At 45.3% G+C, this 15,781-nt stretch overlaps 2 protein-coding genes across 2 annotated transcripts in view; one reads left to right on the top strand and one right to left on the bottom strand.

Moving 5' to 3' along the window:
* Positions 1-15,781, top strand: part of LOC125865145 (probable protein phosphatase 2C 10) — an 878,192-nt gene that overhangs the window by 305,947 nt on the left and 556,464 nt on the right. The gene's annotated exons all lie outside the window — the stretch shown is intronic.
* LOC125863899 (uncharacterized) lies at positions 4,907-5,851 on the bottom strand. The gene is made up of 3 exons (XM_049543872.1): positions 5,750-5,851; positions 5,220-5,641; positions 4,907-4,955 (listed from the first exon to the last, which is right to left on the bottom strand). Exons 1-3 carry the CDS (start codon positions 5,849-5,851, stop codon positions 4,907-4,909), a joined length of 573 nt encoding a protein of 190 aa, XP_049399829.1.

Consider the following 15,781-nt stretch of genomic DNA (forward strand, 5'->3'; position numbering starts at 1 on the left):
TGATCAAATCCCAATCTCTCGGAACACAGATGCAGCTGGCGAATCTCAACACTCCATCAGGATCTAAGGTAGCCTGACCACCATCACCGACTAATACTCGATCTCTAAGGGCCACCAAGGCCTCATCCTCAAACTGACAACCATGGATCCTATGAAGCAAAGAAGACTGAACTCTCACATACGCCAAGACGCATCTAGAATCTGAGATATCCAACCGAACCATGCTATTAGCTAAGAACTGGATGTCCAAAGCCAAGGGTCGCTCCTCAATAGATAAGAAAGACAGACCACCCATACTCACCGCCTTCCGGCTCAAGGGGTCTGCTACAACATTCCCCTTACTTGGATAATAGAGAATAAAGAGGTCGTAGTCCTTTAGGACTTCAATCCAATGACGTTGCCTCGAATGTCCCTCTAGCTAATGATGTACTGAAGACTCCTATGATCGGAATGGATCTCACATCAAACTCCAAGTCATGGGTGGGTAGTTGTGCTCATGAATCTTAAGGTGCCTCAACGCATAAGTAATAACTCGGCCCTGCTGCATCAATACACAACGCAAACCAACATCGGATGTGTCACAATAAACCACGAAGACCTCGCCCTCAACTGGAAGATTCAATATAGGAGCGGTGGTCAATAAATCCTTGAGCCTCAAATAGCTCGCCTCACACTTCTCTGACCAAACAAAGGGAACATCAACACGAGTCAACTGGGTCAGAGGTGCTGCCAAGGTAGAGCAACCTTCCACAAATCGTCTGTAAAAGCTTGCTAGTTCGATGAAGCTCCGAATCTCAGTAACTGAGATAGCCTTAGCCCAATCACGAATAGCCTCAATCTTTGCCAGGTCTACCATGATGCCCTCCTTGGATACAACGTGCCCCAAGAACGCTACAGAGTGTAAACAAAACTGGCACTTTAAGAGCTTGGCATAAAACAGCTGATCTCTCAAAGTTTGGAGCACAACTCTAAAATGCTGCTCATGATCACCCCTACTCCGCGAGTATATTAAAATGTCATCAATGAAGATTATGATGAAAGAATCAGGATCAGGCCTGAACAAGCGCGTCATCAACTCCATAAAGGCAGCAGGGCCATTAGTCAGCCCAAATGACATCACCAAGAACTCATAATGGCCATAACAGGTCCTAAATGCAGTCTTAGGGATGTCCGCTGTCCTAATCTTCAACAGGTGGTAATCGAACCTCAAATCAAACTTAGTGAACACTGAAGCTCCCTGTAGCTGGTCAAATAGGTCATCAATCCTAGGCAGAGGATATTGATTCTTCAATGTCACCTTATTCAACTGTCTATATTCAATGCACATGCGCATCGTACCATACTTCTTCTTAACAAAAAGAACGGGAACGCCCCAAGGTGATACACTAGGTCTGATAAATCCCTTACCCAAGAGATCCTGCAGGAGCCATCTGATATGCAGAATAGAATTAGGTCGATTACCCTGCTCAAGCTCAATCGGAAAATCAATATCACACTCTTGGGGTAGGCCAGGTAGGTTAGTAGGAAATACATCTAAGAAGTCACGAATAACATGATCTGACTCAACTGGAGGGACCTCTCTACTCACATCACGCACAAAGGCCAAATATGATAAGCATCCACTAGTCACTAGCCTCCTAGCCTGAATAAAAGATATAACCCCAACTGGTGTGCTACCACGAGATCCCTGCCAAACCACCGGAGAAATACCAGGAATGGCTAAGGTAACGGTCTTAGAGAAGCAATCTAAAACAACGCGATAAGGGGATAACCAGTCCATGCCCAGAATCATATCGAAATAAACCATGTCAAGCAATATAAGGTCAGCCTGGGTGTCACGCCCCTGGTTAGTAACTAAGCAAGATCGAAATACCTGATCCACTAATAATGACTCACCCACGGGAGTCGACACACGAATGACGCTACCAGAGACTCAGATATATACTCCAGCGAGAGGCATAGAAAACAGAAACATACAAAAAAGTAGAGCCCGTATCAAATAAAGCCAAGGTGGGGTGTTGGCATAAACGAATCATACTTGTGATCGCAACGTCTGTTGCCTCAGCCTCCGTCTTCACAGGATTTGCATATAAATGGCTATGTCTGCCTATACTCTGACCATCAAACCTAGCACCTGACCTGCCTCCTCGGGGAACACCCTGTATACCCTAATGACCACCTCTATATTCCTGACGCTGACCACGACCTCTAGATGGAGGTGCTGGTAAAGATGGGGTAGCTACCTGAGAAGTGGGTGTAATCCGACTATGCTGGGGGCAGTCCTTGGCCTGATGTACCATCTCAGCACACTCATAGCATCCCTGTCAGGTCGACTCCCAAAAGAGCGACCACCATGACCTGAAGAACCCGACTGAAACACCTCACGACCCTAACTCGAACTGGCCTCGCTCTGACCACCTTCTGAAGCCAAAAGAGAGGATTGGGTAGGCCGGCTAGACTGAGTTTGTCGAAATCGTCGTTCGGTTCTATCATAATTATCCCTAGACCTGGAGCAGGAGTCACTCTAGCTTCCCTCATGCCTATCCCTCTACTCGCTACCCCCTTGGGCCTCGCGACGTAGATGCTCCATGTACTGACATGGTCAACTACGTCAAAAAAAAATCAACTCGCAGAAACAAAGGACTGTGTTTCAAGTCGAAGCTGTAATCTCAACCCACGAACAAAGCACCAAACTCGGCATGACGGGAGAGCTCGTGGAATCTAGTCTCGTACTCTGCCACTGAGATGGAGCCCTGCTCCAACCTGTAAAACTGATCCCTGAGGCGGTCTCTAACTTTACGAGGGATAAACTTTGCCAAGAAGGCCTAAAAAACTCATCCCGTGATACCGATGTAGATCTAACTGGCCTGGTCTGACTGAATGTGCGCCACCACTGCCTGGCTGACCCATCTAGCTGGTAAGCAATGAAGTCGGTCCCTCTAGACTCCACTAGACCCAAAGTGCGAAGCCTCTCACGGCAAGTAGTAAGAATCTCATGGGAATACTCACCCACATCCGCATAAAACCTCAGTGGTATCAACCTGAGAAACACAACAAGCATCTTTTGGTCCTCAAGCGGCATACGTATGTCCGCTGCCAAGTGCTGTACTCCTTCAAGTGGTACTTGGACCTGAGGTGCCCTCTCTGTAGGCTGATCCAGGGGTACTAGTGCTGGTGTAGCTAAGGCAGGTGGCTGCTGCATACCCGCAAGCACACCCAAGAGCTGAGCAATAGCTGCCTGGAGATCTGGAGTCAAAACTGGTCTGGGTGGCGGCTGGGCTGTCCCGGCTCCACCGGCTGATCTTGTATACGAGGTGCTGGAGGGTCCGCTATTGGCTCTGGATTCTCCTCTCTCTCTTGGGCTGTCCCCGACCCCACCGATTGATCTAACGCTCAAACTATCAGACTCTAGTCTAGTCCAATCTACTATGAGCAAAGTCATCGAACGACATCGGTAGAAAGTCAAGGCTATTCAGCCCACACGGTTCATAAATCTAAGGGAATGTAAGCCTAACCTACACTAAGGACATCGTGCTTACGGTTAAGGATAAACAAGGCATACAACACATAGCATACAAGCATAAAATAGCATTTAGCACCTAAGCATTCAATTTTACTAAACCGGTTAACATGATATTACACCCGAAATATGGCCAAACGATCCTAACATAAGGTATCTAATCAAAGTAAAGTAGTAAACTGGTACCCAACCCCAATTCACTCCAATCGAATTGATTTTACACAATTAAGCTCATTCTAAACGAAAGGAAGCCGTAGACTACCTTAAGGCCGACCGCGCGTACTCCAAATCACTTCGCCGGAGCTTTCCCTTCCCGAACGACCCTTGAATGCGGCCACTCTATCAAATATAGTATCACAACGTTAGTACGGTCGTTTAGACAATGAAATCACAACAAACGGTGATGGGTCAAATTTGGAGTCAAAACGGGAAAGATGGGACCCGCACTGAACTGTTCGGATTTTACTCCATCAAGAGATCCAAAATAGTACCCCGAACTTGTGTTCCAAAATGGAACACAATTCGCGGCTCAAAACGCAGCAAAACTCAACATGCAAGGAAAAATCACATTTTAATCATCCTAAAAGAAAACATGCAGTAGTCTAAACTCAAAAGTTACGAGAATCGAAAGGGCCCAACACTACTTGAACACTCAACGACAAAGACACCACAATTTCCAACCCGTGGGACTTCGAATCACCCAAAATCGAGCTAAAATGGGTGAGATATGACCAAAACAAGGATGCCAAAAATAAAAGCTTGAAAAAGGGCCTAACAGTCAGGTTTATAGCCAAATTTACCTCGAACGATTGGCACCCGACAACTTCCAAACACTCTATAGTGAATCCACTGAAAAGGCGAAGCTCCCGCACTTCGAATCGCCTAATTCGGTGAAGAGATGAGAGAGTTATGAGTGTTTTATGTTTGGAAAGGGTTGCTTATATTTTCTGCATTTACAACATATTTTTGTGCATTTTCTTTCCAAAACTTAAAACTCCGTCGGGGTTCTTTGAAATCGTTCGATATCACGCCGATCATGCTCCCAACCTAAAATGACCCTTCCAGAGCTGATGGAATCGTTAGAACTGGATTCTGATGTCATCTTCTTGAGCTTTTGATCGAAAAAGATCTTTCAATGTTCTTAAGCTCCAAAAACACTAAACCTCGCACAAAAGTCAAACGAACGACCAGGTGAACGAACTGTTAGTCCAGACGAGTCATAAATGACTTGGGGTCGCTTCAGGAATGCTCTAAACGACACACTGAGGGCAAAACATAGAAATGACCAGGAGGGTAATTACAATGTCTACTATTAAAAAGGACTTTCGTCCGTGAAAGTAAGGGTCAAGAAGTACCTGAAGGCTCAAACAAGTTGGGAAACTGCTCTCACATCTCTTGCTCGGTCTCCCAGGTTGCCTCATCGACCGGACGATGCCTGCAATGAACCTTAACAACAAGAATGTCTCTTGAGCGCAACCTCTTCACATCACTGGCTAGAATGGCAATTGGCTACTCTACAAATATGAAACAGTCATCCAACTCGACTGCATCATACTGGAGTACATGGGACTCATCAGGAACATATTGACGCAACATTGAGACATGGAAAACTGGGTGGATGGCTGAAAATGCTGGAGGTAGGGCCAACTCATAAGCAACATCCCAAACTATCCAGAGTATCTCAAAAGGCCCATTGTACCTGGGCCTAAGCTTGCCCTGCTTCCCAAACCTCATCACGTCCTTCAGGGGCGACACACAGAGCAATACCCGATCACCAACAGATAATCTTAAAGGTCGACGCCTCTGATATGCATAACTTTGGTGCCTTGTCTGAGTCGTCCTAAGTATATCCTGAATCACTCTCACCTGGTCCAAAGCCTCCCGAATCAAATATGTACCCCACGGCCTAGGCTTTGTAGACTCAATCCAGCCCACCAGAAAGCGATAACGCCTACCATACAAGGCCTCGAATAAGGCCATTTGAATGCTAGAATGGTAGTTGTTGTTACACCCAAACACTACTAAATGCAAGAGCTGGTCCCAATGAGCACCAAACTCCAAAACATAAGCCCGCAGCATGTCCTCAAGGACCTGAATTGTACGCTCCGACTGACCATTAGTCTGCGGGTGGAAAGGTGTGCTAAGATCAACTCAAGTGTCTAACTCATCCTGAAAAGACCTCCAAAAGCTAGACGTGAACAGAGAACCCCGATCTGATATAGTAGATACTGGCACCCCATAAAGTCGAACCACCTCCCGATTGTAGATACGAGCCAACCTCTCGACGCTAAATGAAGACTGAACAGGAATGAAATGTGCTGACTTGGTCATCGATCGATGATGACCCAAATGCGATCAACACCTCTAGAAGTCTGCGGAAAGCCAGCCACAAAATCCGTAGTAATGTGATACCACTTCTACTCCGGAATGGGTAAACTCTGAAACTCATCACCAGGCCTCAAATGCTCGGCCTTTACTTGCTGGCAGCACATTCAACGGTAAACAAAGTCAGTAATATCTCTCATCATGCCACTCAACCAGTAGTGCTGCCTCAAATCATGATACATCTTCACTGTACTCGGATTGATAAAGTATCTAGACTCATGACCCTCAGAAAGTATCAACTGTATCAAATCCCCATCTCTCAGAACACAGATGCAGCTGGCGAATCTCAAGACTTCATCAGGATCTAAGGTAGCCTGACCACCATCACAGACTAATACTCGATCTCTAAGGGCCACTAAGGCCTCATCCTCAAACTGACAGCCATGGATCCTATGAAGCAAAGAAGACTGAACTCCCACATACGCCAAGACGCATCTAGAATCTGAGATATCCAACCGAACCATGCTATTAGATAAGAACTGGATGTCCAAAGCCAAGGGTCGCTCCTCAATAGATAAGAAAGACAGACCACCCATACTCACCGCCTTCCGGCTCAAGGGGTCTGCTAAAACATTCCCCTTACTCGGATAATAGAGAATAAAGAGGGCGTAGTCCTTTAGGACTTCAATCCGATGACGTTGCCTCGAATGTCCCTCTAGCTAATGATGTACTGAAGACTCCTATGATCGGAATAGATCTCACATCAAACTCCAAGTCATGGGTAGGTAGTTGTGCTCATGAATCTTAAGGTGGCTCAACGCATAAGTAATAACTCGGCCCTGCTGCATCAATACACAACGCAAACCAACATCGGATGTGTCACAATAAACCACGAAGACCTCGCCCTCAACTGGAAGATTCAATATACGAGCGGTGGTCAATAAGTCCTTGAGCCTCAAAAAGCTCGCCTCACACTTCTCTGACCAAACAAAGGGAACATCAACACGAGTCAACTGGGTCAGAGGTGCTGCCAAGGTAGAGCTACCTTCCACAAATCGTCTGTAAAAGCCTGCTAGTTGGATGAAGCTCCGAATCTCAGTAACTGAGATAGCCTTAGCCCAATCACGAATAGCCTCAATCTTTGCCAGGTCTACCATGATGCCCTCCTTGGATCAGGCCTGAACACGCGCGTCAACACCTCCATAAAGGCAGCAGGGGCATTAGTCAACCCAAATGACATCACCAAGAACTCATAATGGGCATAACAGGTCCTAAATGCAGTCTTAGGGATGTCCGCTGTCCTAATCCTCAACAGGTGGTAATCGAACCTCAAATCAAACTTAGAGAACACTGAAGCTCCCTATAGCTAGTCAAATTGGTCATTAATCCTAGGCAGAGGATATTGATTCTTCAATGTCACCTTATTCAACTGTCTATATTCAATGCACATGCGCATCGTACCATATTTCTTCTTAACGAAAAGAACGGGAGTGCCCCAAGTTGATACACTAGGTCTGATAAATCCCTTACCCAAGAGATCCTGCAGGAGCCATCTGATATGGAAGAATAGAAATAGGTCGATTACCCTGCTCAAGCTCAATCGGAAAATCAATATCACACTCTTGGGGTAGGCCAGGTAGGTTAGTAGGAAACACATCTAAGAAGTCACGAACAACATGATCTGACTCAACTGGAGGGACCTCTCTACTCACATCACGCACAAAGGCTAAATATGATAAGCATCCACTAGTCACTAGCCTCCTAGCCTGAATAAAAGATATAACCCCAATTGGTGTGCTACCACGAGATCCCTGCGAAACCTCTGGAGAAATACCAGGAATGGCTAAGGTAACGGTCTTAGAGAAGCAATCTAAAACAACGCGATAAGGGGATAACCAGTCCATGCCCAGAATCATATCGAAATCAACCATGTCAAGCAATATAAGGTCAGCCTGGGTGTCACGCCCCTGGTTAGTAACTAAGCAAGATCGGAATACCTGATCCACTACTAAAGACTCACCCACGGGAGTCGACACACGAATGACGCTACTGGAGACTCTGATATCATACTCCAGTGAGAGGCATAGAAAACAGAAACATACGAAAAAGTAGAGCCCATATCAAATAAAGCCAAGGTGGGGTGTTGGCATAAACGAATCTTACCTGTGATCGCAACGTCTGTTGCCTCAGCCTCCGTCCTCCCAAGATTTGCATATAAATGGCTATGTCTGCCTAAACTCTGACCATCAAACCTACCACCTGACCTGCCTCCTCGGGGAACACCCTGTATACCCTAATGACCACCTCTATATTCCTGACGCTGACCACGACTTCTAGATGGAGGTGCTGGTAAAGATGGGGTAGCTGCCTGAGAAGTGGCTGTAATCCGACTATGCTGGGGGCAGTCCCTGGCCTGATGTACCATCTCAGCACACTCATAGCAACCCTGTCAGGTCGACTCCCAAAAGAGCGACCACCACGACCTGAAGAACCCGACTGAAATACCTCACGACCCTAACTCGAACTGGCCTCGCTCTGACCACCATCTGATGCCAAAAGAGAGGACTGGGTAGGCCGGCTAGACTGAGTCTGTCGAAACCGTCGTTCGGTCCAATCATAATAATCCCTAGACCTGGAGCAGGAGTCACTCTAGTTTCCCTCATGCCTAGCCCTCTACTCGCTACCCCCTTGGGCCTCGCGACGAAGATGCTCCATGTACTGGCATGGTCAACTACATAAAAAAAAATCAACCCGCAGAAACTAAGGACTGTGTCTCAAATCGAAGCTATAATCTCAACCCACGAACAAAGCACCAAACTCGGCATGACGGGAGAGCTCGTGGAATCTAGTCTCGTACTCTGCCACTGAGATGGAGCCCTGCTCCAACCTGTAAAACTGATCCCTGAGGCGGTCCCTAACTCTACGAGGGATAAACTTTGCCAAGAAGGCCTAAAAAAATTGATCCCATGATGCCGATGTAGATCTAACTGGCCTGGTCTGACTGAATGTGCGCCACCATTGCTTGGCTGGCCCATCTAGCTGGTAAGCAATGAAGTCGGTCCCTCTAGACTCCACTAGACCCAAAGTGCGAAGCCTCTCACGGCAAGTAGTAGGAAACTCATGGGAATACTCACCCACATCCGCATAAAACCTCGGGGGTATCAACCTGAGAAACACAACAACCATCTTCTGGTCCTCAAGCGGCATACGTATGTCCGCTGCCAAGGGCTGTACTCCTTCAAGTGGTACTTGGACCTGAGGTGCCCTCTCTGTAGGCTGATCCAGGGGTACTAGTGCTGGTGTAGCTAAGGCAGGTGGCTGCTGCATACCCGCAAGCACACCCAAGAGCTGAGCAATAGCTGCCTGGAGATCTGGAGTCAAAACTGGTCTGGGTGGCGGCTGGGCTGTCCCCGGCTCCACCGGCAGATCTTGTATACGAGGTACTGGAGGGTCCGCTATTGGCTCTGGATCCTCCCCTCTCTCTTGGGCTGTCCCCGGCCCCACCGATTGATCTAACGCTCAAACTATCAGACTCTAGTCTAGTCCAATCTACTATGAGCAAAGTCATCGAACGACGTCGGCAGAAAGTCAAGGCTATTCAGCCCACACGGTTCATAAGTCTAAGGCAATGTAAGCCTAACCTACATTAAGGACATCGTGCTTACGGTTAATGATAAACAAGGCATACAACACATAGCATACAAGCATAAAATAGCATTTAGCACATAAGCATTCAATTTTACTAAACCGGTTAACATGATACTACACCCGAAATATGGCCAAACGATCCTAACATAAGGTATCTAATCAAAGTAAAGTACTAGACTGGTACCCAACCGCAATTCACTCCAATCGAATTGATTTTAACAATTAATCTCAATCTAAACGAAAGGAAGTCGTAGACTACCTTAAGGCCGACCGCGCGTACTCCAAATCACTTCGCCGGAGCTTTCCCTTCCCGAACGACCCTTGAATGCTGCCACTCTATCAAATATAGTATCACAACGTTAGTACGGTCGTTTAGACAATGAAATCACAACAAACGGGGATGGGTCAAATTTGGAGTCAAAACGGGAAAGATGGGACCCGCACTGAATTGTTCTGATTTGACTCCATCAAGAGATCCAAAATAGTACCCCGAACTTGTGTTCCAAAATGGAACACAATTCGCGGCTCAAAACGCAGCAAAACTCAACATGCAAGGAAAAATCACATTTTAATCATCCTAAAAGAAAACATGCAGTAGTCTAAACTCAAAAGTTACGAGAATCGAAAGGGCCCAACACTACTTGAACACTCAACGACAAAGACACCACAATTTCCAACCCGTGGGACTTCGAATCACCCAAAATCGAGCTAAAATGGGTGAGATATGACCAAAACAAGGATGCCAAAAATAAAAGCTTGAAAAAGGGCCTAACAGTCAGGTTTATAGCCAAATTTACCTCGAACGATTGGCACCCGACAACTTCCAAACACTCTATAGTGAATCCACTGAAAAGGCGAAGCTCCCGCACTTCGAATCGCCTAATTCGGTGAAGAGATGAGAGAGTTATGAGTGTTTTATGTTTGGAAAGGGTTGCTTATATTTTCTGCATTTACAACATATTTTTGTGCATTTTCTTTCCAAAACTTAAAACTCCGTCGGGGTTCTTTGAAATCGTTCGATATCACGCCGATCATGCTCCCAACCTAAAATGACCCTTCCAGAGCTGATGGAATCGTTAGAACTGGATTCTGATGTCATCTTCTTGAGCTTTTGATCGAAAAAGATCTTTCAATGTTCTTAAGCTCCAAAAACACTAAACCTCGCACAAAAGTCAAACGAACGACCAGGTGAACGAACTGTTAGTCCAGACGAGTCATAAATGACTTGGGGTCGCTTCAGGAATGCTCTAAACGACACACTGAGGGCAAAACATAGAAATGACCAGGAGGGTAATTACAATGTCTACTATTAAAAAGGACTTTCGTCCGTGAAAGTAAGGGTCAAGAAGTACCTGAAGGCTCAAACAAGTTGGGAAACTGCTCTCACATCTCTTGCTCGGTCTCCCAGGTTGCCTCATCGACCGGACGATGCCTGCAATGAACCTTAACAACAAGAATGTCTCTTGAGCGCAACCTCTTCACATCACTGGCTAGAATGGCAATTGGCTACTCTACAAATATGAAACAGTCATCCAACTCGACTGCATCATACTGGAGTACATGGGACTCATCAGGAACATATTGACGCAACATTGAGACATGGAAAACTGGGTGGATGGCTGAAAATGCTGGAGGTAGGGCCAACTCATAAGCAACATCCCAAACTATCCAGAGTATCTCAAAAGGCCCATTGTACCTGGGCCTAAGCTTGCCCTGCTTCCCAAACCTCATCACGTCCTTCAGGGGCGACACACAGAGCAATACCCGATCACCAACAGATAATCTTAAAGGTCGACGCCTCTGATATGCATAACTTTGGTGCCTTGTCTGAGTCGTCCTAAGTATATCCTGAATCACTCTCACCTGGTCCAAAGCCTCCCGAATCAAATATGTACCCCACGGCCTAGGCTTTGTAGACTCAATCCAGCCCACCAGAAAGCGATAACGCCTACCATACAAGGCCTCGAATAAGGCCATTTGAATGCTAGAATGGTAGTTTTTGTTACACGCAAACTCTGCCAAAGGCAAGAACTGGTCCCAATGAGCACCAAACTCCAAAACAAAAGCCCGCAGCATGTCCTCAAGGTCCTTAATAGTACGCTCCGACTGACCATTAGTCTGTAGGTGGAAAGTTGTGCTAAGATCAACCCAAGTGTCTAACTCATCTTGAAAAGACCTCCAAAATCTAGACGTGAATACAGAACCCCGATCTGATATAATAGAAACTGGCACCCCATAAAGTCGAACCACCTCTCGATTGTAGATACGAGCCAACCTCTCGACGCTAAATGAAGACTGAACAGGAATGAAATGTGCTGACTTGGTCATCGATCGATGATGACCCAAATGCTATCAATACCTCTAGAAGTCCGCGGAAAGCCAGCCACAACATCCATAGTAATGTGATCCCACTTCCACTTCGGAATGGATAAACTTTGAAACTCACCACCAGGCCTTAAATGCTCGGCCTTTACTTGCTGGAAGCATAAGAAACGGGAAACAAAGTCAGCAATATCTCTCATCATGCCACTCAACCAGTAGTGCTGCCTCAATTCATGATACATCTTCACTGTGCTCGGATTGATAAAGTATCTAGACTCATGACCCTCAGAAAGTATCAACTGTATCAAATCCCCATCTCTAGGAACACAGATGCAGCTGGCGAATCTCAACACTCCATCAGGACCTAAGGTAGCCTGACCACCATCACAGACTAATACTCGATCTCTAAGGGCCACCAAGGCCTCATCCTCAAACTGACAGCCACGGATTCTATGAAGCAAAGAAGACTGAACTCCCACATACGCCAAGACGCATCTAGAATCTGAGATATCCAACCGAACCATGCTATTAGCTAAGAACTGGATGTCCAAAGCCAAGGGTCGCTCCTCAATAGATAAGAAAGACAGACCACCCATACTGACTGCCTTCCGGCTCAAGGGGTCTGCTACAACATTCCCCTTACTTGGATAATAGAGAATAAAGAGGTCGTAGTCCTTTAGGACTTCAATCCAATGACGTTGCCTCGAATGTCCCTCTAGCTCATGATGTACTGAAGACTCCTATGATCAGAATAGATCTCACATCAAACTCCAAGTCATGGGTGGGTAGTTGTGCTCATGAATCTTAAGGTGCCTCAACGCATAAGTAATAACTCGGCCCTGCTGCATCAATACACAATGCAAACCAACATCGGATGCGTCACAACAAACCATGAAGACCTCGCCCTCAACTGGAAGATTCAAAATAGGAGCGGTGGTCAATAAGTCCTTGAACCTCAAAAAGCGCGCCTCACACTTCTCTTACTAAACAAAGGGAACATCAACACGAGTCAACTGGGTCAGAGGTGCTACCAAGGTAGAGCAACCTTCCGCAAATCGTCTGTAAAAGCCTGCTAGTTCGATGAAGCTCCGAATCTCTGTAACTGAGATAGCCTTAGCCCAATCACGAATAGCCTCAATCTTTGTCAGGTCTACCATGATGCCCTTCTTGGATACAACGTGCCCTAAGAACGCTATAGAGTGTAAACAAAACTGGCACTTTAAGAGCTTGGCATAAAACCGCTGATCTCTCAAAGTTTGGAGCACAACTCTCAAATGCTGCTCATGATCACCCCTACTCCGCGAGTATATTAAAATATCATAAATGAAGATTATGATGAAAGAATCAGGATCAGGCCTGAACACGCGCGTCATCAACTCCATAAAGGCAGCAGGGGCATTAGTCAACCCAAATGACATCACCAAGAACTCATAATGGCCATAACAGGTCCTAAGTGCAGTCTTAGGGATTTCCGCTGTCCTAATCCTCAACAGGTGGTAATCAGAGCTAAAATCAAACTTAGAGAACACTGAAGCTCCTTGTAGCTGGTCAAATAGGTCATCAATCCTAGGCAGAGGATATTGATTCTTCAATGTCACCTTATTCAACTGTCTATATTCAATGCACATGCGCATCGCACAATCCATGATAAATCCGTTACCGAAGAGACCTTGAAGCTGAACGCTGAGCTCCTTGAGCTCTGCAGGAGCCATCCGATTTGGCGGAATAGAAATAGGTCGAGTACCTGGCTCAGGCTTAATAAAAAAATCAATATCACGCTATGGGGGTAGGCCAGGTAGGTTGGTAAGAAACACATCTAAGAAGTCACGAACAACAGGAACTAACTCAATCAGATGTACCATCCTATGTACATCACGTAAAAAGGCCAAATATGATAAGCATCCGTTAGCCACTAGCCTCCTATCCCTACTAAAAGAGATAACCCCAATTGGTATGCTACCACGAAATCCTTACCACACCATCGGACGAATACCAGGAATTGCTAAGGAAATAGTCTTAGAGAAGCAATTCAAAACAACGCGATAAGGGGATAACCAGTCCATGCTAAGAATCATATTTAAATCAACCATGTCCAGCAATATAAGGTCAGCCCGGGTGTCACACACCTGGATAGTGACCAAGCAAGATCTAAATACCTGATTCATTACTATCAGACTCTAGTCTAGTCCAATCTACAATGAGCTAACTCATTCGAACGACGTCGGCAGAAAGTCAGGGCTATTCAGCCGACACAGTTCATAAGTCTAAGGCAATGCAAGCCTAACCTAGACTAAGGACATCATGCTTACGGTTAAGGATAAACAAGGCATAAAACACATAGCATACAAGCATACAATAGCATTTAGCACATAAGCATTCAATTCTACTAAACCGGTTAACATGATACTACACCCGAAATATGGCCAAGAGATCCTAACATAAGGTATCTAATCAAAGTAAAGTAGTAAACTGGTACCCAACTCCAATTCACTCCAATCTAATTGATTTTACACAATTTAGCTCAATATAAAAGAAAGGAAGACGTAGACTACCTTAAGGCCTACCGCGCATATTCCAAATCACTTTGCCTGAACTTTCCCTTCCCGAAAGACCCTTGAATGCTGCCACTCTATCAAATATAGTATCATAACGTTAGTACGGTCGTTTAGACACAAAAATAAAAACAAACGGAGACGGGTCAAATTTGGTGTAAAAATTGGAATCGTGCGATCCGTATCGAACTATTCGGATTTGACTCCGTCAAGAGACCCAAAACAGTACCCCAAACTTGTGTTCCAGAATGGAACACAATTCGGGGCTCAAAATGTGACAAAACCCAACATGAAAGGAAAAAACATATTTTAATCAACTTAAAAGAAAACATGCAACAGTCTAAACTTGAAAGTCATGAGTATCAAAAGGTTCCAAACACTCCTTGAACACTCTATGACAAAGCCATGACAATTCCCAATACGTGGGACTTTGAATCACCAAAAACTGAACTAAATTGAGTGAGATATGACCAAAGCAAAGATGCAAAAACAAAAGCTCTAAAAAGGGCCTAACAGTCAGGTTTATTACCAAATATACCTCGAAAGACGTGAACCTGACAACTTCTGAACACTGTACAGCGAAGCCACCGAAAATGCGAAGCTCCTGCAATTTGAATCGCCTAATTCGGTGGAGAGATGAGAGAGTTATGAGTGTTTTAAGTTTGGAAAGGGTTGTTTATATTTTCTGCATTTATAGCAGATTTTTCTACAATTTCTTTCCAAAACTTGAAATTCTGGCAGGGTGCTCTGAACTCGTTCGGAACCCCGTGCATGAAAACGAGATATAAAACCACACCAAATTTGATATTCCGAACTCACTGGCGCAGTCAAAATTTCCATAAGAGGTCATATTGACAAAAAGTGGGTCCCACACTCAAATGCCATTTTAAGTCAAAAACCACAAAAGGGCTTGGAAAAATATTTGAAACCTCAGGACACAAAGGAAGGGCCAATCTAAACCAAAATTGACATTTCGGAGCTAACCGCACTGACGGAATTTTCATCCAAGCGTGTTTACTCATAATGTTTACTAAAGTCAAACTTAGACTTAAACTTAAACGTAAAACGCCTAATCGCACCGACTAACAGTGAAAACCTCGAGAGTCATGCCGACCATGCTACTAGCCTAAATTGACCCTTCCGGAGCTGATGGAATTGTTAGAATTGGATTCTGATGTCATCTTCATGAACTATTGATAGAAAACGCTCATTCAAGGTTCATAAGCTCCAAAAACACTAAAACTCGCACAAAAGTCATACGAACGACCATGGTGACCCCTACTCCGCAAATATATCAAAATGTCATCAATGAAGATTATGACAAAAGAATCAACATAAGGCCTGAGCACGCGCGTGATTATGTCCATAGAGGTAGCAGGGGGCATAGTCAACCCAAATGACATCACCAAGATAT

The sequence above is a fragment of the Solanum stenotomum genome, chromosome 5 (genome assembly GCF_019186545.1).
Source record: "Solanum stenotomum isolate F172 chromosome 5, ASM1918654v1, whole genome shotgun sequence".
Lineage (NCBI taxonomy): Eukaryota > Viridiplantae > Streptophyta > Magnoliopsida > Solanales > Solanaceae > Solanum > Solanum stenotomum.